Here is a 26,101-nt window from a genome sequence, read left to right as displayed (position 1 = left end):
ACAAATGGCTGGCAATGCCAATGTGCATATAAAAGTACATAGTTTCTAAATATAATTCCCAAAACAATTTATACTGAAAATAAGAGAATAAATAATCATAAATTACATAAACCAATAATTTCAATTCCTTAACTTTTTGTGGTCATAATTATATGTATATTTCTTTCCATTTCCAAAACGTTTAAGATCTGTAATCTGAGTATTACAGTATATGACCACTAGACCTCACTGTATTGTGTAGTGTAACCAAAAACTAGTGCTAAAAAGCACAAGGAAGAATATAAACTACGGAGATTCAAAGTGACCAAACCACACCATTTTTGCTCAATTTTTATGGACAGTTTATTGACCATTTGCACGTTGCCTTCCCTGAAAGACTGAGAGCCAAGACTGGCGGCAAGAAACCCCTAGCGGTCAGTACTTAAATGAGCATTTGAGTTAAAATAAATATCAATAATCTCAACAGAAGAAGATAACCACAACTTTTTACGATGGTGATTTTTTTGCTGTGTGTCGGACTGTGCCATCCGCCAGGGTTCTGGACCATATTTAGAATTTTATTGTATTTGTTTTGATGTAGGCAGAAAACAGCAATGTTTATCTGCAAATCGAATTGTTCCAGGATTGGCAGTGAGCATATTTTACAAGGTACCTTTGATGTATTTCCGAGCAATTTTATGTCAAGTATGTGCAAGCCACGTCAAAGACACTCAAAATAATCAACCACTAGCTAACGTTAGTGTCTTATAGTTGCCATTTCTTACTACGTAATAAAGCAAGCTACTTTTATCGCGCTAAAAAAAAATCCTAGCAATATTACATGTACAGTGGAACCTCGGTTTTCGAACGCCTCTCAGTTCGAACAAATCGGTTCTCGACCAAAAATTTTGAGAAATTCTTGCTCGCTTTTCGTTCAAAAAATCGGAGTTCGAACGCCGGTACGCTAGGGGCGATGCTGAGCAGTGTACGGGTATAGATTGCCCCCACCCCTCGTGAAGAACTTTTGTTACGTGAGCGCGCACTCCTTTCTGCTTTTGTTTTTAATATCGGTGAACGGAGTGTTTTAACTCCTAATTATGCCTCGGAAGAAGGTCGGTGCAAGCAGCAAAGTTGCTACAGGTGAAAAAAGAAGAGTAGTGCGTACAACTATTGCATTTAAGAAATAAATAATAGCAAAATATGAAGAAGATGTGCGAGTTTCCCTTCTTTCGAGGGAATAGAGCATGGCTTCTGCAGACCACCACAAAGGTAAGAAATCCTATTCATAAATCTTTTCTTTATCCTTTAACCGCTAGCCACTTGTGGAGACCCGGGTGCTAAATGACATGTAAACGACCTGATTTTTTTATTTTTACACGTTCATGTTAGCGTAATCTTTCGTACGGAAGATTACGATAATGCGAACGTAGGATTAGCCTGGGTTAGCTTTGTTTACGTAAAACATTCAGGGTGTTGGAATGTTCCAATGAAGCGCTAGCCACTTGTTGTGGAGACTTGGGTGGTAAATGACGTGTAAACGACCTGATTTTTTTATTTTTACACGTTCATGTTAGCGTAATCTTTCGTACGGAAGATTACGCTAACGCGAACGTACGATTAGCCTGGGTTAGCTTCATGTTTACGATCATGGTAAACATTCAAGAGTGTTGGAACGGATTAAAACGATTTTATATTACTTGTAATGGGAAAAACGATTTTCGGTGATCGACCAAATCGGTTTTCGAACAGGGTTCTGGAACGGATTATGGTCGAGAACCGAGGTTCCACTGTATTTAAAACAGTTATCTGCTCTAAAGCTTATTGCGCAGAAATGAACTGTCAAACTGATAAAAAACTGATCAAACGGGAGAGGGATGTTCAGAAGATAAAACATAATTTTACCAAACTAAATATTTTTAACATGCTTAAAAGTGATTTCTATACAAGGTGCAAATACCCCATTATTTGCTGTTCTATTATAGTCCCCTAACATTTAAGTACCGTATTTTCCGCACTATAAGGCGCACCTAAAAGTCTTAATTTTTTTCAAAAGCTGACCATGCGCCTTATAACACAGTGCGCCTAATATATGGCTCAATATTAAATTCGCAAGGTCTCGCAACTTACTCAACAGCCGCCGACTAGATTCTCCCCCGAGCGCGAAGTCGTCCGCGGTGTATGCTGGGATTTATATACCGGCGTTTCATTGGCTAACCAATGTGTCAATTATCATTTGACTCGATCACTATTGGCTGAAGTTATTCGGAGCCTCGGATTGGCTAGATGCCCAAAACAAACCCTCCAATCGGCCGAGTTTAACAATGGCGTAGCAAGTCCGCGGTGTATGCTGGGATTTATATACCGGCGTTTCATTGGCTAACCAATGTGTCAATCATCATTTGAATCGATCACTATTGGCTGAAGTTATTCGGAGCCTCGGATTGGATAGATGGCCAAACCAAACCCTGCAATTGGCCGAAAAAGATGTGTCAATCATCCGTTAAATCGATCGCTATTGGCTGAAATTATTCAGAGCCTCCAATAGGCTAGATGACCAAAACAAATCTTGTAATTGGCCGAGTTTAGCAATGGCGTAGCAAGCTTAGCAAGCTTGCTAAAGTACACCATAGAGAAACATGTTTTATCAGTCTGTATTTGCAAATAATTTACTCTCCTGGATTTACTTCACTAACGGTTGTAAGAAGACCATGATTGCGTATCATTATTGAACGTGAGAACTTAGGTGAGTTATGCGGCTTTATGTTTTCCCGGTATCTTGTTTTAGAACGATCTTGATGTTGCTGTGATGAGTTGAGTGAATTAAACTCAATTCCAAGTGTTAATTGTCATATGCACAGTAAAGTTGCGAGTGAAAAAGAAACATAGAAATGTTTGGCATTTCTTGAATCCCAAGACTTGATCCTTCCGAATGATATTTGAAATGACGCATTTAAGTGACATCGTACGGACACCGCATCCGCACGTGTCTACGACACGTATTTGCTTCTTTGCAAGCTTTGGGAATGTTAAGGGGGTAATAAGTTGGACTGAACCATCCGACTGTTTTGTCCACGTTCCCATTGTAGCGCCTTATAATCCGGTGCGCCTTATCTATGGAAGATATAGGACCAAAAACTATTTTTTGGGGGTGTGCCCTATAACCCGGTGCGCCCTATAGTGCGGAAAATACGGTACAAAGTCCTTTTAGTGAAGTTTAGGCGAGGGGGACATTTCACACTGGGGGTGCACTTGTCGGGAAAACAAAGCGCAGAAATGCATACCAGCTATGAAGAACTTGTAAGCATCCAGACTTTTACAAGCTTCTAGATCAGCACTAGTGTATGGGGATACTCCATTTACAATAAAGTGATACAGATCATGTGGACTAAAGTCAGCCAAACTGGACATTTTGGTCAGATGTGTGAACTTGTCAGCAGGAAGAAGGTAATGGTTGGTAGCTAGTTTTTCTAATGCTATTCCCAGTTTTGCTAAATAGCGCCCTTTTTGCTTTCTGACATGTTGAGCCACCTAATCTGAAAGCCGCACAATATTAATTTGACTAGTCATTGCCAATGATGTTGAAAAGTAAAACTGTCTTTATTGTCTATTGTTTATTGCCCTCGTCCACTGTGTACTACAGTTTACTACCGTCCGTCATGGTTTTGTCAAGTGGTTAAGTCACTTGTGTGCAAAGGGCCAAAATAATTTTTAGTTTTTGGTGGTACCCAGAACAGGAAAATGTCTGCTCACTCGAGGTGAGCTTCATGTTATGTAAAATAAATATCAATTAAAAAAAAAAAACACAAGTATACAATAGTTCATGTATGTTTGCTTATTATTTAAGTCAATAGTTTTTTAATTACATTTTTTTAACCACAAGGAGGCCTCAAATAATACACGCCATCCCTTCAAAGGAAGTCTACCATACAAATTAAGATAATAAGTTTGATTAATTAAATACAAATGCATTTCTCAACATCATCATTTGACATCCCCGAACAAAAAGCTTAGTTGCAGGTAGGGGAATTTTTATCAGTGACAAAATGAACACTGTTTTTTTCCCTAAAAGATGGGTGGTATGATATTTAAAACTTAAGACAGCAATCATGACTTAAAGCTAGGAGATGCGGCAGAGAAACTCATGCGAGTATGTGCAATTTCTTAGATGTGCCCGAATAAACTCTTCTTTTCCATCTTTTGGGGGGTTTGTTCCGCCCGAAACGGGCCTGATAAAAGTAAGATAAAAGAAGATAGAAAATAAACATTAGGGCTTTTAAACTCAATTGGGCATTGTTAACACATACTCAATATAGTAAATGTTTCCCTTTCAACTTTTTAAGGACACCTTAAACAACGCACCCAACCTCTAAGTGTTAGAAGTCAAATAAGGGGAAAGAAACATGTAAATATCAACTTCACTGCATACAAAGAAGAGTGGGCTAAAATTCTTCCACAGTGTTTTGAAAGACTCATTACCAAATATTGTGTTTGATTTTTGTTATCAGTGCTAAATGTGACCCAACTCAATTATGTTCAATTACTTTTTCACGTAGGGCCAGATAGCTTTTGATTTTTTTCTGTGCCTCGATAAATGGAATCAACGTTTCAAAACTGCATTTTGTATTTCCTTGGGTTGTTTCTGTGTAATACTAAAATTGGTTTGATGATCTGAAACCTTTGTGAGTGATAAATATACAAGAACACAGAAATCAGAAAGGGGGCATATACTTACTTTTTCATGGCACTGTAAATAAAACAGTCCATATAAGTTACAGATGCATTAGCTTGACATAACCTAAGACTCAATTATAAGAGGTCAAATACTTAATATTATAAGACAATTCCTCTGGAAAAAGATCTTCATTTCTCAGATATATGTGTAGCTGGATAAAGACGGTCATACCTGGATGAGTCCAACAATCTATGATTGGTGGTAAGTTTGTGTTTTTGATATTGGACTGCTATTGCAAATGTGGTTGCATAGGAAAATAGGGTTCCTTGTTATTTTATCAATTTTTCCTCATCGTTGGTCGTTATTTTGACTATCATTGCAACTATTGTCCAATAATGTTGCTGTAAGTATGTGTTAACAAGGCCCAATTGAGTAGCCCTCATGCTTTGTTTTCCAATGCACATATCTGCTTTCAACTTTCTTTTAATAAGCCTGTTCAGCGCGGAACAAACCCACAAAAGAAAAAAAGAGTTAATTCGAGAGCGTCTAAGAAATGCTTGCAGATCATGTGTTACTTTGCTGCCATCTCCTGGCTTAAAGTCATGATTGCAGCCTTACATTTTCAAATGCCGCACTCCATCTTTAAATAAAATGTCCCAACTAAGTTCAAATAGCCTTTATATAGTTTTTCCCACCGCGCCCATTCGCTTTTATCTTACTTTTACCTTCGGTGTTCCGGCCGCTAAGCACATTATGAATTGGAGGAAAAGTGGGCATAGGGGAGAGTGACTCGCGATTTTCTATTATTATAGGTTAAAATTGGTCCAAGTTAAAAAAAAAAGGCTGTTTTAAATACAGCGCAAATGCCAACCCAAACCTCCAAAAAGATGAAAAAGGAATTTATTGAAGGGTATCGAAGAATCTCACATACTTGCAACGAAATAAGCTTAACAAGGGTGGCAAAAATGATTTCAGCCAGAAGATGGCGTCAGCAAGTGGAATATTTTAAAGTTACAACCTTTTTTACAAAAAAGAAAGATTTAGGGGAGGACCTTTAGAAAAGGTTGGGATTTTTGCGTCTCGAGGGGTTTTGACTAGTGCTCTGCTGTTCCCCTTGCAAGTTTAAAATTAATTGATGTCTCTCCTTAATTTGAGTGTCTATTAAACTATGATTGAATCAGTAGAACAATAAAAAAAATCACATTTATTTACCTTAGCCATGGCCTCCGCAATAGAATCCACCATGCCTCCGACCATTCCGACTTCACTAGCAGCCTCATTGAGCGTCACCATGATGTCATCCACTGCTTCCTTCATTAACTGGGAGGCCTCGGCAATGGCGTCATGCGTGTGGGAGGCCTGTGAGTTGTCATGGTAATAAACATCAAAATTTCAACATCAGCAACAAAACTCGTGTTTTCTTGGAAGTAACCCCAAAGAACTAGTCTTTTGTCAAATAACAGGTGATGAAAATAACGCCGTGATTTTCTTCAGTACAGGGGTAATTTAACTCACTGTTTTTTTTCTGCCATTGCAACGTCTTCACCGTTACTGACGGGAAAAAGAAATGCTTTACTTTGGCTGAAGGGCGGCATGCTCCCTGTGGCACACCTGCCATTGTTTTTTGAGGCACGGTATTCCGTTCTCCTTAGAGTTGTTTATGTTACATCTTTTCCAATCATGTCACCATTTAAAATAGCGGCAACCATATAGTTAGGTAGATGATACAGTGTTTAACACTGTGCCAAAAGAAAAGGCAAATAAGGGTTGTGTCACCAAAAATGTGAGCCTGATATTCAAAATCGCCAGTGTTGTTGTCATTGTTGGATGTCACAACAACCGACTCGTGACGTTCGCAAATGAAATTGCTCTACTAGCCGGTTCTTGGAAGTGAACAAAGGGAGCCGTTCCCCACCAATCCAACCACTGGTTCCCTCCGAGATGTCTTTTTTTCTTTTACGATTGGTTATCATGCATTTCGGGGGGGAAATCTGTGTTGTTGACTTGAAATTTGTTGAGCATTAAAAGGTTGAATTAGTTTTGTTCTATGTATTTGTAGATTCATAAATATTGTAATTATATTTCCTGTGTTTTTCAGTGTCAAGTTTATTTTTTTTTCATCTATTTTTCCCATCCGTTATTGAAATGTTTTCTTTTTTTTCCAATTAATAAACTCACTTTATATTGTTTACTGCTGATTGTTATTGTATGATATTGTTGCACTACGAATGTAGGATAGATCTGCTGCTGGTGAGTTGCAATAAATATTACAAGGTTCTCTGACACAACTACCTGTCCTTATTTACTGACTCGAATACTGCTCAGAAAATTTCTAATTCTTTGACATACAACAACTTTTTTTTTAAAGTAACAGAAATAGTTAAGGTCCCTGGTAACTAGTTACTCTCACTATAGAGTAATTCAGTTACAAACTCAATTACTTTTTGGAAGAAGTAGTAAGTAACTATAACTAATTACTTTTTTAAACTAACCTCCCCTCCACTTCATATCATTTTTAATTTTAATTATAAGGCGCACCGGACTAAAAGGCACATGAATTTAAAACCAGAGTAAGCTTGCGTTGTCCTCTTTATACACTTACAGTATTTATATTACTGCAATGATGAATCTGTTGTCAAGTAATGCTGACCAAAATCGCAACACATTGGATGCAACGGGAATAGAACTCGGGCTGCAACGGTGAGAGCACCACCACCTAAACACTAGACAACTACTGATAAGGGTAATATACAAAAAGGCATTCAATTTTATGTCATTGTCACATTTCTTTGCTCACTGTGCCAGAAACAAATATTAGAGAATGGAGGAAACAGAAAGTCACCCTGAAAAATAAAATCCCAAAATAAAGCCCAATGAGGGTAAAACCTCTTTGGAGTATCTGATTGGTTATGTCGATCCTTTATATTCTCCATTTTCTAAAATCTGTTTCTGGCACCATAAAAAAACTGATAATGACATAAAGTCGTATGCCTTTTCATATGTCATCCTCACCCCTGGTGGCCCAGTGGTAAAGTGTCAGTTCTCTCATTGCTGCAACACGGGTTCAGTTCCCATTGTATACAATGTTTTTTGATTGATTAGTCATTGCACAAATACGGTAGTATAGCTTAAAACCTCGTGTAGTAATGCACATGCGCAAATACTGTAGGGAATTCCAATTCTTTCCCCCGTATTTTGCGGTATTTAAAGCATACGTTCAAATTTATGGCCAAATTGGGGTTTCTGAGTGTTCCCGATAGTCCCTAAATTACGGTATATTTCAATTATCTGGTGAGAACAGAATGTAACAATGATGTCAAGTAAACAGCAGAACCAACACCAGCTTTTGCTTTAGGGCAGAGGTGGAAAAACTACGGCCTGCGAGCTACATGCAGCCCGGCAGGCTTTTAAATATGGCCCGCCAAACAAAATGGTCCAAAAAAATTATAAAAATGTATACAATAAATAAAGTACTACTAAAAAAATAACTTTTTTAGTGAGAGCTTTTTTCCCCATGTTCCTTTGTGTGTATACTATAAAATACTAAAACTGTAATAAACCGGAAATAATACCGGAAATTAGTGCATAAAAACAGGGACCTAATATGTTTTACTTTCATTATGAAAAGAAAAGAAACACAGGAAAAAATACAAAAGTACGAGAAGTAGTACTACACTACTACAAACATACTACAAAAAATTAAACTATGATAATGTTACGTAAATACTTAAGGAATGCTACAAAAATACCACTACAGTAATACAATGATACAAAAGTACTGTTACAGAAATATTACGATAGAAATACAACAATTCTAAAGATATACTACAAAAATACTATTAGAGAAATATTACTATATAAATAATACAAAAATACTACAGGTATACTAAAAAAATTACATCGACAATTCTACAAAAATACTACTGTGCTGTTAAAATACTACAAAAACTACACAAATACTACAAAAATCCGACTGCAGACATGGTACACAAATATTACACAAAATACAACTACACCGATACTACAAAAAAAATATCAAATTTACTGCCTAAATTGGGGACATAATATATGAATTTTCTATAATTGTGAGCGTTTCACAACTAATTTGATGTAACTTGTCTGTTTCAAAACAAACATAAAGAAATATAACATGCACATTTCTGCATGTATATTTTATAATTAATGAAAACATTGGATCTGTCTCCAGGATCAGGCCCCTTGGCCAAATGTTTAAACCCAATGTGGCCCCTTACTCCAAATAGTTTCCCACCTCTGCTTTAGAGAAACAGCCAGTCACATCGTCTTTTTGACAGACTTAAAAATGCAGTGTAAAGTCAACAAGTACTTTGTAGTCGGGAGCCAGTACTGAAGATCTGACCTTGCGATTTCCTCCTCCCTCCTTGGCGGCATAGAGCATCTGCAGGGCCGACTCGGCCAGTGTCTTGGTCTGATCCAAAAAGGTCATCTGCTGCTGGTGGTCCTTTAGCTTGGATGCTACGCCCACTGCCGCCATTTTTAGTGGTTCAAAGTATCCGGCAAGTTGGCTTACCTGGGGCCAAGGGAGAAGATCGCTTTTTAAGAAAATACTATTGTATTATTTTGTCATGGCTAAGACATCAAAATATAGAGAGACAAATGTAGTTTACTTTATTTATCGCCTGCACAGTAAAACTTCGTAGCAACGGGACCTTTCTTACCTTTGTGACTACGTCAATGTTGTCACGCAAGTTTACGTCTTTTTTAAGTGAAGCTGCACTTTCAGCTCTACTCACTAAAAAGAGCAGGGTCATTCTACTCCCAAACAGCCCTTAGATTCTACATTAATTATTAACAAATACCAATGTAAAATTATGCAAAATAAATACTTAAATTTGGATCAAAAAAAAAAAAAATACAATAATGGAAAAAAAACTGAGAAAAAAAGAGAAAAACAAGAAAAAAAGTAAAAAACAAGAAAAATTAAAGATAAAAACAGCAAAGTAAGTACATAAAATAAAAAGGGATTGAGAGAACAAAAGAAGAAAAAGGCAAGGAAAAAAAGTAAACAGCTAGGGAAAAAGAAAAAAAAGAGAACGCAGTCATGTCAAAAAGAAGAAAAAAATTGAAAAATTCCCGATTTTTTGGGGTCTCTTTGATCGCTCTTGTATTACATTCAAATAAAATGCAAATATGTCAAGTCCATATTATTGCCAACATTGTACTTCTACTAACAGGTTTGAGTATATACAGTTCTTTTTTGTGCAACCAACAAAATAAATTCAAAATATGTTAGGATTATGTAACAAAGGATACTTAAAAAAAATCAAAATCTCATGTAATAGTAGTAAAAACAACTGATGTGTGTGGGCTTAGCAACCTTTCCAATATTACATTAGCTAATTCAGTAAAATTGAACTACAGTATTGTTGCCAGAAACTCAGCAAAACTTGATTACTTGATTTAATGTCAGGTTTTGGACATGTTTGATGATTTGGTTGCACAGGCCTGATGTTGCTCTCTCTTATTCCAAGTGACACCCGCAGACTTTGTGTGATTGCTCAGACCTGTAAAGGCTTGGAGCAGAGTTTTAAAACCTGCAGCCCTCAGGCCAATTGTGGCGCCCACAATGATAGTTTGAAGCCCCCGCCTTAATATGAAAATGAAAGGGACAGTGTGTATTATCTCCCTACTAGATGTCGCTGTATTCTGTCGTGCCACAAGAGCTAATAAGCTTTTGCACTAATACGATCCCAAAACTGTATGAAACATCCTACATGCCCACATTTCTTGTGTAAATATTGTGTAAATTATAACCTTTATCTTCTTTGTTCCTTTATATTGTGGCGGCGCATGGATACATGCTTGCGGCTCGTTGCTCTCCAGCTAATCTTCTATTTATTGCCGTTCTCTTGTCTTTTTTGCTTTCACTTTTGGACACATGTGTGGCCAAAAATACTTACAGTAGGGACGAACTTATTCGGTTGGGTGGGCGTCTAAATTTCGACTTTTCGGGCACTTTTTATACCGCCTATGATATACCGAGCGAACTTCAAAGAGACCCGGCATCCTTGTGGACGGCTATTCCGCTTAATAAACGACGACAACGGCGCCGTAAGGACAGAAAACAGAAGCGTGGTTGCCGTGCAGGTAGATGTGTGAACCGTGCGAAGTCTAAGCAGCAAGATGGACGCGAGGAAGGACGCTGCCTTGGGAAAATGGCCGGTTTTAGTGAACTGTCACTTGATGATCTCAAACAGGTGGTAAATGCGGCCAAACCGACAACTTGCCAGTTCGACCCGCTCCCAGGTTCACTTATTAAAAGTCTTTTTGGCGTCCTTGGACCTTCAGTTCTAAATATTATAAACATATCACTCTCCTCAGGTGTAGTTCCAGCAGCTTTTAAGTCCGCCGTTATTAAACCCACACTGAAACGACCCAACCTTGATCCAGAAATATTAAGTAATTACAGACCTGTGTCAAACCTACCTTTCCTCTCTAAAGTACTCGAAAAAGTAGTGGCACAGCAGCTGAATGCTTTCATATCCGAGAATAACCTTTTTGAATCCATGCAATCAGGATTCAGGGCTAACCACTCTACTGAGACAGTTCTGATCAAGGTAACAAATGATCTCCTAATGTCAATGGATTCTGGCGCTTCATCACTTTTGCTGCTGCTGGATCTTAGTGCTGCTTTTGACACAGTGCACCACAATATCCTACTAGAACGGTTGGAAAAATGGATTGGTCTCTCAGGAACCGTCCTCTCGTGGTTCAGATCCTACCTCTCAGATAGGACGCACTGTGTTAAATATGGTGAAATGAAATCTGAGCCCTTTAATGTTACCTGCGGTGTTCCGCAGGGTTCAGTGCTTGGCCCCCTTCTTTTCAACATTTACATGCTTCCATTAGGTGACATTATTCGCAAGTACAATATACACGTGTACTAGAATGACAATAAAGTAGATCTGAATCTGAATCTGAATCTGAATCAGCTTCCACTGCTACGCAGACGACACTCAACTCTATCTTCCGTTGGAGGAATCTTCCACACTAAACTGTGGAAATTTGGAGGCCTGCCTCACTGAGATAAAAGAGTGGATGTCACTCAATTTCTTGCGTCTTAACTCTGAAAAGACCGAAATGTTAGTCATTGGTCCATCTAAATGCCGTGACTTATTCTCAAAAACTGCTGTGAACATTGACAAATGTCACATCACACAGAGTGACTCAGTTAAAAATTTAGGTGTCATATTTGACCCTGATCTAACCTTTGAGATGCATGTAAAGAAAATTACTAGAACCGCTTTCTTCCATCTTCGTAACATTGCCAAAATCCGTTCAATACTGTCTCAGCCTGATGCGGAAACTATAATTCATGCATTTGTTACCTCCCGTCTCGATTACTGTAATGCACTACTCTCCGGTCTCCCCAAGTCCAGAATCAAGTCCCTTCAGCTAGTACAAAATGCCGCAGCGAGGCTTTTAACTAGGACAAAAAAGTACGATCACATAACACCGATTTTGGCTAACTTGCACTGGCTCCCAGTTAGCCAAAGATGTGACTTCAAGGTTCTCTTAGTATTGTACAAAATCATACATGGACTTGCTCCCTCTTATCTTTCAGATCTGATCTGCCCTTATGTCCCGGTCCGAAGCCTACGATCTGAGAGTGCCGGTCTTCTGGTGATCCCGAGAGCAAAGAAGTGTTCTGCTGGTTCGAGAGCGTTCTCCATCCGGGCACCGGTGCTGTGGAATGCTCTTCCCCCTGAGATCCGATCTGCAACCTCAGTGGAAATGTTTAAATCTAAACTTAAAACTCACTTCTACTCCATTGCATATGAATAATAACCTACTCTTCTTGTCGGCTGAAAAATAGTCTGTGTAACATATTGTACTAATCTGTGAAGCCCTTAGAGACTTATTGTGATTAAGGGCTATACAAATAAAAATGACTTGACTTGACTTGACTTATCTTCTTTGTTTTCTTTTATCGTCACTGTTAAATAATAATAATAATAAATGTGAAACTGGAATGCCATGCCCAATTTCGTTGACACAATATGTTCAACCCATTTTGTAACAATGACAATAAAGCAGACATGGGACCAAGTCACACATGTGCAAGTCTCAAGTAAGTCTCAAGTCTTCACCTTCAAGTCCCAAGTAAGTCCCAAGTATTTTTTTCTTGGGCAAGTCAAGTCACAAGTCAAGTCCCGAGTCTTAGATTGCCAAGTCCAAGTCAAGTCACAAGTCATAAAAACAGCGACTCGAGTCGACTCGAGTCCAAGTCACTAAGTCTCAAGTCCCCATGTCTGCAATAAAGGTATATTCTATTCTATTATAAAAGCTCATTGGAAGAAGACAAAATACGGAGACTCAAAGGTGACCAAAACACACCTTATCACTTTTGAAAATAAAAAATAAAAGACGAAAAGGACGAAAAATGAAAGAGAAAAAAACAAAAAATAAATAAACACTGAAACTAAAAAAAGGAAAATAAAAATGAAAACAAAAAATAGAAAATAAGAGATAATCCCCTTTTTTTTCTCTGTGTTCTTGCCTCATTAATCTCTTTCTTTTCTTTCTTTCCCCTTTACTGTCTTTTTCTCTATTTCCCTTTTTTTTTTTGGCTTTCTTTTCAGATACTATTCCCGTTTCCTTTTTTGCCTCTTTTCTTTAAGTCTCCCCTCCTATATTTTTATGCCTTTAAAAAATATATTTTCCCCTGGTTTTCGTCTTTCTTTGAGAAAGAAAAAGGTTATATTATGCTCGCATTCAGTCCCTGTAGTTTGTAGTCTTCCTCGGACTCTTTTTCGGTTGCACCACACCTGAGAGCGACATCTAGTGGACAAATATAAAACACTGTCCTTTTAATAACAGCGGAATGTTTTTATCAGCACTGTTTTTGTGGAAAACCCCATTTGGCCCAACCTTACACGGATTCTAGCTTCAACGGCCACCAACTCAATTGAGTTCACTTACATCACACTTCCGTTGCATTAGCTTGTTGCCCTATATTCTGTACCTTATGTCCTAGTTGGGAAGCTTCGCCTCTGGCTGCAGTGGAAAGAGGGTCGATTAAATGGCCAATTTCCTGCACGGAGGACATCAGCTGTTCTTGCAGAGCCTTGAAAAAAAAATAGGAAAGTTATTTTGTCTCTGTATAGCCTCTTACAATAAAGGTAGTGTCACATTCAAAGTGATCCGCCTGGAATATTGACATTCTCAGAATCATAACCATGTTTACTATCATTGAATTACTACAAAGAAATCGCAGTTGCACTCCAGTTGGCAAAAGAATATACAATATAAAGACTAATGAATAGAAAAAGTATCAAGTGTTCACCTCTAGTATAAAGTATTCAAATCTAAGATAAAAACTATACACAAATTTTGTACTTAGAAAGGCCATTCATCTACATATTCATTCTTTATCATCTCTTATTAGCATGAATATTGCAGTACCTCCGGGAACGGTGCATTCGCAATGATCGCAGCAAGGCTTTAGGGCTAAGACCTTAGCTTGGCCTTTTGGCTGAGAGTAAGTGTCCCGGCTCCTAGGCTTTGTAGCGTATTATGAACTGACCGATAACGGATAATGGATAATGAATAACGAAGATAGAACAATAACCCTTAAAAACCCCAAAAACCCCTCTTATTAGCATGAATTAAAAAAAATTAGCAGGGTTGCACCAATCGATCGGTTAGCTGATTTATAAGCCCCGAATCTTGTCACATTCTGTACTGTTCTAAAAGGTTTTATTTGTTGTTGCGATATGCAGTGTAAAAGTGTAACAGTGTAAAAGACAATTTGCAGCGTTTTCTGAATCAAAATATTTATTGTCATTGACAAAAAGATCTACTAATCATTTCATAAAAGTAAAATACAAATCCACATCATATCCAGAATTGATGTTCATAAAGATGATTAAACCATATAAGTGTGAGTTGATTTAATTTTAAACCATTTTAACTCCTTTTTTTCTGGTAAATTAAGCACATTTTCAAATTAAACAAGAACAAAAATATCTTATCTAGACCATAGTAGACTGGTTTGCCCATGATAAGCATTTGGTTGTAACTATGGTAGCAAATATTTCGTCAGAATCAGAATCCATTTTATTATCATTAAATTGCTAGAACAAAAGTAAGGTTGCACTCCATTTGTCAAAATATACAGTTTATATTCAACTTTACTATCAAGTATTCACATTAAAATAAAAAAACATACAAGGATATTCCATTTACAACCGCGATATTGCACTAAAATTGTAACAAGTCAACATAAGTACTGAAATACCTTTTGTTTGCACAATATTGTGGAAATGAAGTCAAGTGTAGATAAAGTAAACAGTTCAATGCAAAAAAAAAATTAACAGTACGAAAATAAGATACAAGTCAAAATACTTCTACTGCAAAAAAATACTTCTTCGGCAAATAAGATACCTTTACTGTGCAACTGTTTTAGAACAACAAAAATAGTCAACAACATCTTAAATAAAAACTGTACACAACCGTAATATTGCAGTAAACTGGGATATTGCACTTTAATATCAGGGTATTGCGCTTTAACCTGGGGTATTGCACTTAGAAGCTGAAAATCTTCCCTGTTCCCCTAGGATTTTGCCATTCAAATTTAAGACTTTTTTCTTGCAAGCCGCCACCGTCGAAAGGACAGTCCCGAGTAATTCTAATAATCGGTATCGGCCCTGAAAAGCCCATATCAGTCCATCCTTACTCGAAATGAGTGACAATTTCCAAAGCCAATCTCCCCATTAACCACTGTGGAAATACGTATCAGATATTTCTCATAGAATTGCTGGTTCCTATAACATGTAGTATGCTACATTAGAGTCTAATAGTTTCTAACAGTTTTTTCATGTTCGCCTGAGATAAGACATGTTTTCTGTGTCTCTGAGTTGCGTATAAAAGCCAGCCCCCCAAACCCTTTCCCCATCTTTTCTAGGAGACACAGATGTACCTAAGGGCCTCCCAAGTGAAATAAAATGTTCAGGGTAACTGAGGGACAGGATGAAGATGACAAGCAAGATCCCAGGTTCTGTTGTTCCTCAGCCTTCTCCCAGCTGGAAAATAATTAAGCGTCTGTGCCTCTTCTTTTTGGCCTTTTTGGTATAAAAATCTCTCAACAACCTCAACAATCAACCCCCAAAAATGTAAGAGTTGTCTTTTTGGTTCTTTACCTCCAGAGAGATGTCATCCCTGCTGGGTAAGTTCTGGCTGACCGCAGCCAAAGAGGCCTGCTCAATGTCCCGGATACATTTGTTGATGTTATCAATGGAGGCGTCACACTCCCGCTGTCCAGGAGCTTTGTCCCTGGGAAAAGAAATGGGCCAAAGAGAAAGCAATAAAATGGATGGGGAGCCAGGTCAGGGGATAATAAATAGGCAGTGAAGAGGACAAAGATTGAAAAAGAGAGTTGAGGAAGGAAAAATAGCGCAACAGAAGAGGGTGAAGTAACCTTATTGTTAAAACGTAAGGATCATTATCACATTGTAGGTAGCAGTGGCTCGCTATTTGGCAAGTGAAAGCCGAATAATTATACATTTCCTAGTGGTAATATTATCTCTGAAACCGATAATTGGTTCATTCTTTGTTTGCAGTGATATTCAGGTGTCGTGATTTTTGAGAAAAAAGATCAAAGAAATCATATGTTTTATGTTTATATGATATTATTACTACACTAATATCATTAACACTAAGAAATACAAAGTGGTCATGCTCAGGGATGGATATAATATTAACAGCTTGTTTTCTTAAACAGTGTCTCTGAATGTGTTCCACCCTGTTAACAGCTGAGCATTGTTAATACATACTTAATTAAGAAAAATATACGACCTTGAACTTTTTGATGACACCACAAACAACACACCCCACCTTTAAAAGATGACATAGCCTAGGTTTACAGTATTAAGATCATCAAGATCATTTGTTGTCACCATAGCTCATTCATTTTGGTTTCATAAATTTGCTGGTATTTTGTGTTTTACTATATTATTTAACTGTTTATGGCCTGCATGGCGGCTAAGATGTTACCATGTCAGTCTAGAGGTCAACAATTCAAGTCCAGCTACCGGCTACCCTGTGCGGAGTTTGCATGCTCTTCCTGTGCTTGCGTGGGTTTCCTCCGCCATTCCAAAAACATGCATGTTAGGTTAATTGGCCGGTCCGAATTGTCCTTAAGTGTGGATGAGCGAGTGAGTTGTTGGTCTCTGTGTGCCCTGTGATTGGCTGACAACCAGTTCTGGGTGTCCCCTGCCCACTGCCCAAAGATAGCCGAAATGGGCTCCAGCACCCCTGCGACTCAACTGAGGATAATGGATAAATAAACTGTATATCAAGTTTAACTATATTTGTATCTATTTTTTTCTAAAAAAAAAAAGACGAAATAGTAATACTTAAAAATATCTGCGAGCTGAGGAAATTTGTTTTTATGATGTTCCTTTTTTGCGTAAAATAAGAATAAGAAGGAAAATGTAATATTTAATGATTTTTTTTAACCTTTTTTTCATTTATTTTATCATCTAAAATAACACTTATTATGAGCAAAAATGTCTGCCAGTGGAACATTCTTCAGGGTTTTTTTTTGTAAAATATGAAAATAATCAGAATCAGAAAAAATATATTTATAACCATATTTTTTTCTGCAGCTCAATCTTAAACAGTTTCATTAAAAGGTTATTTCACTGTATCATGAACAGAAAATGAGTATATTAGTTTATGTTTATAAATAAATACTTTTTAAATTATTGAAACCAGCAAAATAATGCACAATTTGTACTTATTTGATCTATTTCCTTATTTTCTTGTGCAATTTTAAACAACTTTAAACAAAACAAGTTAATATATTTCCCTGTACAATGTCATTAGCAGAAAATTAGGTCACACACATGTGTATATATATATATATATATATATATATATATATATATATATATATGAATTAGTAATTTGCGCTGGTTGAAAAACGCTGATATAGTATGCTTTTAGCTCTTATGATTCAGTGTGATACCTGGTTACAAAAACTTAAGATAAGTAATGATTCTGTTCTAATGACCATACAGATATGTTAAGTAAAGAACCTTAACACAATGTAAATAATAAAGTAAATTCCATTTGGATTTCATTGAGTAAAATGCCCCGCCCCTGACAAACCTGATTGCACTTATGAGACCCTTGATGGAGTCCGAGACGGTACGGGAGTGTCCGGCCAGAACAGACCAGGTGGGTGGGTCTTTGGGGTTGATAACCAATGAGCGGGCAGTCTTGAGCAGGTGAGTGGAACTGTCCAGCATGGAGCTTGCGGATTGGATGATGGGCTCCTGAGCTGTAGAACCCTGCAAGGAAACACGTTGATTGAAGGATATAGACACTAAACACCATTTATTTCTTAACATATACCATATTTCCATGACCATAGTGCGCACCGTGTTAAAAGGCGCAGACTCTGTAGCTGGTTCTATTTCTCTATTTATCACTACACAGGGCGCACCACTTGATAGGGCGCAGGGGGCCTCTGCTACAGCCGTGTTACAACAACAGAGACAAGCAAGTGAGCGTATTTAAAATACAACAGAAGCAGTTTAGCTGTGGTTCATTTAAGTATTGATAACAAAGTAAAACACACAGATTAAACAAAATTTCAAAAAAAGAGCAGTTGCAAAACTCACATTTTTCCACCTGTAATCCACATCAAACATCATCCTCTGTTTCTGACCAGAACAGCTTTGTTAAATCTCCCTTATGGGGTTCACATTCTTCACTTTCAGAGTCACTTTAAGAGTCACTTTCAATGCTGTGCAGCTCCTTGGAAATAATGCCGGCTTTTGTGAAAGCGCGGACAACAGTTGTACAACAGCAGACACGTTAGCTCAAGCGTCGACAATCCATTCTTTTCATTATTAACCGCTAGAAGGTTCTGTGCCACCGTGGTCTTAGTACGGGTGGAAAAATGACACCCTTTCATGAAACGAAATCACCAAGACGATAACAATAACTTTAAAACTAATTGGCTATGGCAATAGGACGCGTTGCATGTGACGTAACTGGTCCTTTTCTGTACAAGAAGGACATAGGAAATGTATAGAAGTCGCAGGAGATTGGATACAAGTCACATTTAGTTTGAAATGTGAACATTCTCACAAAAACATTGGATTTCACCCAAAAATGTTGTAAGTCTATGACTCGGCCAAGGCTCGAACCTGTAATCTCTTAGTCTTGGAACGTGCACCCAACCCTATGGACACCAAGCTGGTCTACGTCCTCCGCAATACATAAACACAGGGGGCACCGCACAACTCGAAGGAAATCTGAGACTTTAATGGTCATGAAAATACAGTACAAAAATCAGCTGTCTGAAGCGGACCTCACGACTTATCTGAGCCGGGACGCTGGCAAATTCTGGGTTTGAGGCGAATATCGTCAAGTTTTCAACCGCTTCGATGAGGGGCGCTGTGGCAACTCGACACCTGTTTCTGTTCCCATCTGTGAAGTCTCCATCGAGAGCCTAAAGGAGGAAAAAACATTGAATTTAAAAGCTCGGTTGGCAAAATGTGAGAAGAACCCATAGACCAGGGGTTTCAAACTGGTTTTAGGTCAGTGGCCACATTGTAGAAAAAACACTCTCACGTGTGTCGGACATGTAAAGTAATGTCAGAAAATTTGTGCCTTGGCCGATAAAATTATAAAATGTTTATCGAGGTTTTTTTCCTCTTCACTAAAATTTTATCTCATTTAGTGTTTATAAACTGTGCATTTGTAAAAAAGGCAGAATAATAATTAGATAAATCTCCACTACAGTTAAGTTAAAGGTTGTGTCTTTAACTTTAAAAATATTCTACATGCTGACGCTATCTTCTGACCGATATCATCATTGCAGCCACTGTATTAGACGCGCTTGAATAAATTCTTCTTTGTACATCTTTTTGGGGTTTGGTTTGGTACTTGGACTGTACTTAAAACAGTCCTTTTCCTAATTTCACCATTTTCATTATTCCAATAAATGAATACAGCATGCATGTGAAATCACTCTCCACCATCCCCCTTGGAAAGCCTATAATTAAAGAGAAAAGCAGGTAGGAGAAAAAATATATAAAGGCTCTTTAAACTCAGTATGGCATAAAAAAAATATATATATTTTAAACTTTTTAAGGGCACCTCAAACTATGGACCCCACCGTTAACTCTGGGAAACTAATGCAAGCTGGAACGTGACAAAAATAGCCAGTAAACACTAATTTAAGTGCAAATGGTTTAAATCTGTGGTATCAAACTCACAGCCACGAGGGCCAGATGTGGCCTTCAGGGTGATAGTTTAAGGCCCCTGCCTTATTGTGAAAGTTAAGTCAAGTCATGTTTATTTGTATAGCCCTTAATCACAAAGAGTATCAAAGGGCTGAACAGTTTAAAGACTATTGCAAACTATTATTACAGACTATTATGATACCATCCCCTGATCTCAACAATTATAATCATTATAATAATTATAATCAAAGGACAATATTTTTCATTTGACCACTAGTTTTTGCCGACTTATAGTACCGTAATCAGAAAAAAACATTTTTCTTCTAATTATTTTGCATGGCCTTTCCTAAAGTTTTTCAGTTTTTGGCCACTCGCAGAAGACGCACAATTATGAAATCTACCTCCAGGTGAGGCTCATGTTATGTCAAATAAATAGAAAATCTTTGACCAGCGAGTATTTAAAACAGATCCACATTCATAAGGAACTGCATGACTTTTTGCTAAGTATTTAAACCTCCTGTTGTCATCAGGTCAAAGTGACCCACTACTTTATTGTTTAGACATCTGCCCCCCAAAAATCAAAACCGATAGAATCCACTGAATAATACACACAAATTTAAGTGCAACCCTAATAGATAATAGATACATTTATTATGATGTAGAGCAAATAAGCCCAGCACAAAATTGACTTCCAAATAACTCATAACTTTGGAATGGATGGAATTACTGCGTACGCTTTTGGACAGTTCCTGAACGTACCAATTCACCATATACATTAATGAAGTTTTAAATGTAAATAAAACATCCAAGGCTATGTCTTGATAAAATAATGTTCTCACCATACGTAATTATGTTGATTGGAGAGGCATTCTCAAGTACAGGACATAAGGCAAATTACTCACTTTTTTTGGCTTTCTAACAAGTTTAGCAACTTCCATTACACGATAATGTGAGTATCAGATATCTAAGACCACGCCAATAGAGGCATGATCTGGTCAAGCGTCCCTGGTCCATATACAAAGGGAAACTGATTGATAGTTCGCCTTCTTTTCTACTGGCTCTTGTCTACTGCCCCGCATGGCAGGTGCTAGATGTGGCCGTGCAGGCCTGCACTGCGGTCTTGAGTACAGCACGTGGGCCACACGTTGCGACCAGAAGTAAGAGGACAGGGTCAAATTTAACATCATGTTTGCTGGTTCTTGGGAATGAGCTTTTTTTTTTTTTGTACAAGGGAATCTCCCCAAATTGACGAGCATTATATCAAGAAATTAATGTAATTGACGTGAAATTTTTCATTTTCCTGGTGTGCTTTCTCTTAAATCCACCTTGATGGTTTTGACCAGGTTAGCAGTGCTGTTGGCCACTTCCTTGGCCGACTGGACGAAGTGCCTCTTGGCAACTGGGTTAGTCGTCTTAGAGGAAGCCAGACGGCAGGCATTGCACAGCGCAGACGTGTGTTTGGCAACAATGGTGGCTGCTGAAAGTACCTGCAATATTAGAGAAGAGGGAAAAATAAGTCCAGAGAAATCCCGGTTTATCAAAAGTTACAGCGGCATTCATTCAAAGTATGATTGTAATATAACTTAGCTCAGGGGTGTCCATACTTTTTAGAAAACGGGCCAGATTTTGTACTCTGTAAATGTGTGAGGGCCGACTTTTCAGCCTGGCATTCTCTAACCACTCTTTGATAAATTCGCCCTCTGTGAAAGGTTTGCAGTGCTTGGAAATCAGCGTCTCAACGTCATTGCTCGTCTTTGAAGCATTTTCATTAGACTTGCAAGGTCAAAAAGCGCTTCTGTGCCGTTCAAACAGCTTCCATTTGCTTCGCCCTTTCACAGCATTCATTTCCAGTTAGTTTTTTGTAGTCAGCATGTTTTTCTGGCATTATATTCGAAGAAAACAGCCAGAGTATCTTGGGAAATTAAGCAGTTGCCGTTGTTTTGTATTTAAGTGAATAGATACTCCAATTTCCACTCACAGCCATCTTTATTTATTTACAGTAGCCATGTTGTAAATGGAGTGGGCTGAAATTCTCACAGAAATCCAAGAAGGGCAGTGTGGCCAAAGGGCTACTGACATGATCTGGTGAATTACTTTCTTTTTTTTTGTGCAAATGTATTTTGTACTGCAGTACTCTGTCATATTATCTTATGACAGAGGCCGCGGCCCAGTAAAAATGTGATCACGGGCCATTATTGGCCCGCAAGCCGGATTTTGGACATCCCTGTCTTAGCACTTGTAGCAAAAATCACGCTTTTTACCATATTGTATGGTGGAAACATGAACCTGAAAAACAATATTAACACTTTTTTGAGCCTCATTGTACCTGGGAAGCGCTGCTCTCCGGATCCACAAGATTTTGACAGGCCGTCTGAATGGCTTGATTGGCTTTAGCAAACTGGATCGGGTCCACCAATCCCTGGTGCCCTGCATGACTATAAGGATCGGACACGCCCACCAGGTAGGATGCCTAAGGCATAAAACATAGTGTTGGTACACCTTTTTCATGACCAATTGCAAGCACCTTTCAAGGACTTTCAAGGGCAACTTTTCAAATTCTCTAACACCTTTAAAGGAACATATCCTGCACAGATCAAAAAAATTTTTTTTTTCATTTGTTAACTAAAATAAAGTTGCTATTTTTCTGCTAGTATGTACTTTGTGTTATTTTGCGCTGTTTCTATCAATAATCTTTTTGTGTCAATGGCCTGCTATAAATTGACATGAATTCTGTAATTCTGCTTTAACATTGCGCATGGAGCTTGTCTACACCACACTAGTTTACAAACACAGAAAGGGCTCCATGGTTGTTGGGTAATAATTGAGTTCAATACAAAAGACAAAAAAGAAAGTACAGTATGTACAAAAAGCACAAAAAATGAGCCAAATTTGGACTCCCTTTAATGATGTTGATTGCTCTGAAGCAGAGTGCATTCAACCTTTCAATCTAAGAGACTGCTAATCTTTTGATTTTTATTTTACTTATTTTAATTTTTTGTGTGTTTTTCAGAAAATTTAAGTCTAAATTGGTTAAAAATAGAATTTTAATTTATTGTTTTGTATTTTACAATTATTTCATCTTAGTTAAAATAATATTTAAATTTACATTTCATGCATTTTTCAGGGATCCGCTGGAGAATATAATAAATGACTAATTACTAAATAATTTGGTGCATGATGTCATATGGTTATTGATAATAGATCACAAAAACAAAAATCTGAGGAACCGTATGGGAGCCAAAAGACCCAGCTCTTTTCAGTGAGCTGAGCCTCAAGAGCCACTTTTTGAAAAAGAGCCGGAATTTCCATGAATAGTCTGATAATCCTGTCCTTTTGGATGGGACAGTAGGGGGCAGTAATGCCTCAGATGACAACTCGATAATGAGAACTGGAGCAACAATCGGCGTCATATTTTCTTCTTTTGAGTCAGAATGCCAGGAAACACGGAAATGGAAGTGATTTCCAGCCTTTTTAAGCACTTTTCCCAAAATGAAAGCATTTTCTTGACCTTAAAAACACAACAATAAAATTCAGGCCTTTTTAAGGATTTCAAGCACTCGTATACACTCTAAAAATAAAATCATGATGACTTACATTTAACAGATTTTCTTGACTATAAGGCGCACTTGACAATCCCAAATTGGCCAGAAATATGAAACCGCGTCTTAAAACCAGTAGTGCCTCATGTACCACAGAATACACTGGATAAGATTGGAAAATCATACAGTAATTATAGTGTGCATTACAACACACAGTTTTACACTGTACTTTTGTGCAATGATTGAGCAATGATTAATCAATCGACAACCATCACTGGCCCAAATCCCAACACATTGTATGCAATTGGATTCGAACCAAGGTCATGGTGGGTGAGGGTGCCAACACTTCATTAATAGACTACCAGTGGTACAGATGACATACAAACAGGCATTAGAGCATTAGAGCATTAGATTTTGATGGGTTAAACCAGGGACCTCCAATTGTGGCCTCCAGGATAATAGTTTGAGTCCCCGTGCCTTAATATTAAGGTTAAGGGACAGTGTGTATTATTTTCCCACTAGATGTCGATGTATTCTGCCGAGCCACAGAAAACGAATGCTGGTAGCTGAGTGTAGAGAAGCAGGATGGGAAACATCTATCTACCCTGTGGAGGTTGGCTGCAGGGGCTTTGTCAGAACATCTATCCAACGCCTGCTCAAGAAGTTGGGAGTTAGTGGAGCGAAACTGAAGAGGGCATTCAGGTACCTTGTAGAAGAGGCGGAAAGTGCCAGCTTCTGGCTGTTGCTAAGAAGGAGGGGCAGGTTGTGGGGGAGAGCGGGGTCCTAAGGGTAGCTGCAGGGGCAGCAGTGAGACATCCTTGCTGTTGCTTAACCACCATGAGATTTTTTTGGGATAAATGGAGATTGCCCCTATGTCCTGGTCCGAAGCCTACGATCTGAGAGTGCCGGTCTTCTGGTGATCCCAAGAGCAAAGAAGTGTTCTGCTGGTTCGAGAGTGTTCTCCATCCGGGCACCGGTGCTGTGGAATGCTCTTCCCCCTGAGATCCGATCTGCAACCTCAGTGGAAATGTTTAAATCTAAACTTAAAACTCACTTCTACTCCATAGCATATGAATAACCTACTCTTCTCGTCGGCTGAAAAATAGTCTGTGTAATATAGTGTAATAATCTGTGAAGCCCTTTGAGACTCTTCGTGATTTAGGGCTATACAAATAAAGATGACTTGACTTGACTTAAAATATGGCTCCTGGTTGATGACCTTGCAGTTACCTCTTGTCTTTGGCACCGGTGGGAATGGGTTAGGCAGAAATGCCATGCAGGTAGTTCTTACTTGTGCTCTCATCCAACCTCTTTTATGTACGCTTACATTACATATTAAATTAAGAGGTTATCGATGCACAGGTGAAGAAGTGGAGAGACTGTATAAACTATGCAAATCAGTTTTTCTGGCACCATGAATAAAAATAGTGTGATAATGAGATCATATGAGATCATATGTCATGTCTAAGTGTAAAGTGTCGCCACCACGATTCGGGTTCAAATTCCGTTGCAAACAATATTTGCAATGTTAATCAGCCTGACGGTTACACTGTAGATCTTATTATAGTCTCAATTTTATGTGCCCTATAGTCCAGTGCGCCTTATGCATGAAAAATATAAGAAAGACGACTATTTTATGGGGTTGCGCTTTAAAATGCGGAAAATTCAGTAATCTAAAAATGAATGGTACTTTGGGATTCGCCAGTACCTGTCCAGCAGCTTCAGTGAGCCCGCACAGCGCCTTGGACGCCAACCTGACACAGTCTCCAAATGACATCACATCTCCCAACTTACAGTTCTGGGAAATTCCTGCCATTGACTCCCCCAAGACCTGGACATACCGCAGAAAGAGTAAGGGACAGTTAAAGACAAAAGATTTTTGAAATCCTATAAGTTCAACCTGGGCGACCAACCTTAGAATTTTCCATGACACTCTCAATGCAGTCAAAGTAGGAGAGGTCATTGATGGGTTCATTGGGATTGTCCAACATTCCTCGGACAGCCTGGAAGAATTTCAGTTTTTAAAATAGGAGATTAAACATGGTTCCACATGGAAACACAACACCTAAATAAGGTTCTTGAGCAGAAAATAATCATCTAAGGCAGTGGTTCTTAACTGGTCTTACTTCAGGAGCCACCATCCTACCCTAATGACAAGCTGCGACACAAAAAAAGAAAAAAGATATCTCAAATTTATTTAAGATTGTGCACATTAAACCTGAGATAGTAGAATATGTTCATGTTTCGTCCCGTGTATACTGGCACCTACATCGCATATAAGCAACCCCCTAAAACTGTTTTAAAATAGACACATACTAAAAAAAGCAAAATATTAATAACATGTGTCCATAAACAACAACAATTATTAAATTATTATTATTAAGTATTGGTTTCCTTCTTTGACTCAATCTTTGTATAACTTTTTTCTCCTTCAAGTTAGTACTAGTCTGATTCGTTGCTATGTTAGGTCAATTTTAGCCTAACATGTACAGTGCAGTAGAAAAGTTTTTGCCCCTTTCCTGATGCTGTTGTTGTCGTTGTTGAGTCACTCAAGGCACCTAAGGTAATCCTTAGTAGCGCTAGACTCGCACGTGGGAGGCTCCGTAGTTCTCCGAAGGAGAGGGGGCTGCGACTGTCCTGTGCCGCCAGGCCTGACGGGGTGTGACCCCAGC

The 26,101-nt window shown here is 38.2% G+C and overlaps 1 protein-coding gene across 2 annotated transcripts in view; it reads right to left on the bottom strand.

Annotated features, from left to right (window-relative positions):
* Positions 1-26,101, bottom strand: part of LOC148367670 (talin-2) — a 191,567-nt gene that overhangs the window by 23,587 nt on the left and 141,879 nt on the right. For both annotated transcript variants that reach the window (XM_088334687.1, XM_088334686.1), the window contains exons 34-43: positions 25,343-25,432; positions 25,138-25,260; positions 22,217-22,360; positions 21,216-21,377; positions 19,014-19,154; positions 17,804-17,985; positions 15,832-15,964; positions 13,656-13,757; positions 9,030-9,200; positions 5,864-6,010 (exon numbers count right to left, since the gene is read on the bottom strand). In XM_088334687.1, the coding sequence (XP_088190813.1) occupies positions 5,864-6,010; positions 9,030-9,200; positions 13,656-13,757; positions 15,832-15,964; positions 17,804-17,985; positions 19,014-19,154; positions 21,216-21,377; positions 22,217-22,360; positions 25,138-25,260; positions 25,343-25,432 (1,395 nt within the window). The remainder of the gene's footprint in view (positions 1-5,863; positions 6,011-9,029; positions 9,201-13,655; positions 13,758-15,831; positions 15,965-17,803; positions 17,986-19,013; positions 19,155-21,215; positions 21,378-22,216; positions 22,361-25,137; positions 25,261-25,342; positions 25,433-26,101) is intronic.

This window comes from Urocampus carinirostris, chromosome 4 (genome assembly GCF_059441175.1).
Source record: "Urocampus carinirostris isolate Australia breed hairy pipefish chromosome 4, RoL_Ucar_1.0, whole genome shotgun sequence".
Classification (NCBI taxonomy): Eukaryota; Metazoa; Chordata; class Actinopteri; order Syngnathiformes; family Syngnathidae; genus Urocampus; species Urocampus carinirostris.
This window is presented reverse-complemented; position numbering and strand designations above follow the sequence as displayed.